The sequence below is a fragment of the Boleophthalmus pectinirostris genome, unplaced genomic scaffold (assembly GCF_026225935.1).
Source record: "Boleophthalmus pectinirostris isolate CB_2022bp ecotype Guang Dong unplaced genomic scaffold, ASM2622593v1 HiC_scaffold_6, whole genome shotgun sequence".
Taxonomy (NCBI): domain Eukaryota; kingdom Metazoa; phylum Chordata; class Actinopteri; order Gobiiformes; family Gobiidae; genus Boleophthalmus; species Boleophthalmus pectinirostris.
Window position 1 is genome coordinate 41,644,501 of NW_026571447.1, and position 2,500 is coordinate 41,647,000.

The 2,500-nt window shown below is 53.8% G+C and overlaps 2 protein-coding genes across 2 annotated transcripts in view; one reads left to right on the forward strand and one right to left on the reverse strand.

Moving 5' to 3' along the window:
* The window catches only part of dnase2 (deoxyribonuclease II, lysosomal), a 167,196-nt gene that overhangs the window by 103,871 nt on the left and 60,825 nt on the right, over positions 1-2,500 (forward strand).
* Positions 1-2,500, reverse strand: part of oatx (organic anion transporter X) — a 16,475-nt gene that overhangs the window by 4,231 nt on the left and 9,744 nt on the right. Inside the window, exons 7-13 of the mRNA XM_055163602.1 lie at positions 2,351-2,500; positions 2,046-2,214; positions 1,857-1,980; positions 1,576-1,691; positions 1,452-1,506; positions 1,230-1,389; positions 628-736 (exon numbers count right to left, since the gene is read on the reverse strand). The exon at positions 2,351-2,500 is cut by the window's right edge and continues 5 nt beyond it. Of these exons, the coding sequence (XP_055019577.1) occupies positions 628-736; positions 1,230-1,389; positions 1,452-1,506; positions 1,576-1,691; positions 1,857-1,980; positions 2,046-2,214; positions 2,351-2,500 (883 nt within the window). The remainder of the gene's footprint in view (positions 1-627; positions 737-1,229; positions 1,390-1,451; positions 1,507-1,575; positions 1,692-1,856; positions 1,981-2,045; positions 2,215-2,350) is intronic.

Genomic DNA, 2,500 nt, shown 5'->3' on the forward strand with positions numbered 1-2,500 from the left:
GGTGGTGGGGAGTACCTGATGGTGGTGGGGAGTACTTGATGGTGGTGGGGGAGTACCTGATGGTGGTGGGGAGTACCTGATGGTGGTGGGGAGTACCTGATGGTGGTGGGGGAGTACCTGATGGTGATGGGGAGTACCTGATGGTGGGGGGAGTACCTGATGGTGGTGGGGGAGAGTACCTGATGGTGGTGGGGAGTACCTGATGGTGGTGGGGGAGTACCTGATGGATGGGGAGTACTGATGGTGGTGGGGAGTACCTGATGGTGATGGGGGAGTACCTGATGGTGTTGGGAGAGTACCTGATGGTGGTGGGGAGTACCTGATGGTGGTGGGGGAGTACCTGATGGTGATGGGGAGTACCTGATGGTGGTGGGGAGTACCTGATGGTGGTGGGGGAGTACCTGATGGTGTTGGGAGAGTACCTGATGGTGTTGGGAGAGTACCTGATGGTGATGGGGGAGTACCTGATGGTGGTGGGGAGTACCTGATGGTGGTGGGGAGTACCTGATGGTGGTGGGGGAGTACCTGATGGTGTTGGGAGAGTACCTGATGGTGGTGGGGGAGTACCTGATGGTGGTGGGGAGTACCTGATGGTGGTGGGGAGTACCTGATGGTGGTGGGGAGTACCTGATGGTGGTGGGGTAGAGTTCTCCAGTGTACAGGTAGACGGTGGTGAAGGAGGCCGACATGAGGCCTTTTCCTAAACAGGCCAGACTCGTCCTGAGCGTCTGCATCTCTGAAACAAACAAACACTTTCAGTTATATTTGTGTAAAATTCCTCAGTCGTTCAGGTAAAATCCACGACAAAGAAGAAACTCAGTTTGTCGACTGGACAAAACTTTATTTGGTTGAAAACGTTTCTCAGTTCGTCCAAGCTGCTTCTTCAGTTCTGTCAGACTCTGGTGACACTTCCTCATTTCTGTCTGAAGGAGGAGCTAACTACACTGAACCTACTCTGAAACTATACACTGCACAGTGATTCACCGTCACAACACCAGGAGACGACCATTTAAAACTGGTTTTCATGTTTACAAAGTGAAGTGTGAAAGTGGAGAACAGGAAATGTAGAGAGGATCTAGAGACGACCAATCACAGTCCTTACTGTCTGTGTCAGGTCTGCGGAGGGGGGGTCACGGTGACGCAGACGGTTTGACACACGACCATAAATTGAGTTTAGTGTGACAGGGAGCTCTGGGCCTACGCAGTCTGAGAGTGTCACAGGACCTGACCTCTGGGCACCAGGATGTTGGCGAAGATGACGAATGCCGACACGAACAGACAGGTGCCCTGAGTGATCCTCCGCCCCACCACACTGAGCATGCCCAGAGCCAGGAACTTGGCCGGGAAGTCCACGGCACAGAAGATCACCTGGATCAGGTAGATGCTCACCTGTGGAGGAGGGGCACAGTGTAAGTCTATGTCACATGATCCTGGTCCATCTCTGGCCTCACCCCAAACTTCTGCAGGTCCATGGCGATGCCGTAATAGGCGAAGGACGTGGCGAACCTGCCGGACAGAAGTGTGGTCAGTACTGTGGCCTGAGGAGCTGCTCTGAGGTCAGAGTGCGGCTCTCACCAGATGATCACCATACACACTGAGATCCGACGCATGACTCTGGTCCGGACCAGGTCCGCAGCCATGTGCGTGGTCTTCTGCGACTCCATCTCCTTCTTCATGTGATCCTCCAACATCTGCATCACAGACTCCAGCTCAGAGGTCAACTTATTCTAACAGCGACAGACAGGGGGCGCCAGACTGGACTACGAGCTTCTATACAACCCCCACGTACTCAAGCCTCTGCGTTTTTCTAGTTTTGATGTTCTCGTTCTCACACGTCTGTGTTCTGACCCTCGTACCTGCACCGTGAGCTTCTGGGCCATCTCCTTTTTGCCGTTGAATCTTGCCACGCGCTGCAGAGACTTCAGAGCGTCTTCTGTGCGTCTGTTGAATATGAGCCAACGCGCCGACTCACTGTACCACCTGAACACACGGAACCACCTTCAGCAGGAGAACAGCACAGAACATCAAGACTGAGAACAACCAACCAGGCCCAGGCGAAGAAAAGGAAATGAGGCAGACAGACGGCGACTTGCAGCTTCCTCCAGTCCCTGAGCCAGTAGGCCAAACCCGCCAGCACCAACTGCCCCACCGTGAAGAAGAAGGACGACAGGGTCCCCACGATCGTCCGCTGCTTTGTCGGGATCCACTCCACCTCTGGACACCAGACAGAAGACAGAAGTTTACAAAGTTCACTGGAGGTAGGATGATCAACACTTCAATCCAGAAACATTTACTGTACAGGAGAAATTCTTTAGAATCGTCTCAGAGTTTCGTTTCGTTTCGTTCTTACTGAGTGAGACTCCGTTGATGATGATTCCGGACACGGCCATGCCGCTGAGGAAGCGGAGGATGCAGTAGGTGGAGTAAGACGGAGACAGAGCGCAGACGCAGCCCAACACCGCCAGCTGCAGGTTTGACCAAATAAGGATCAACTTCCGCC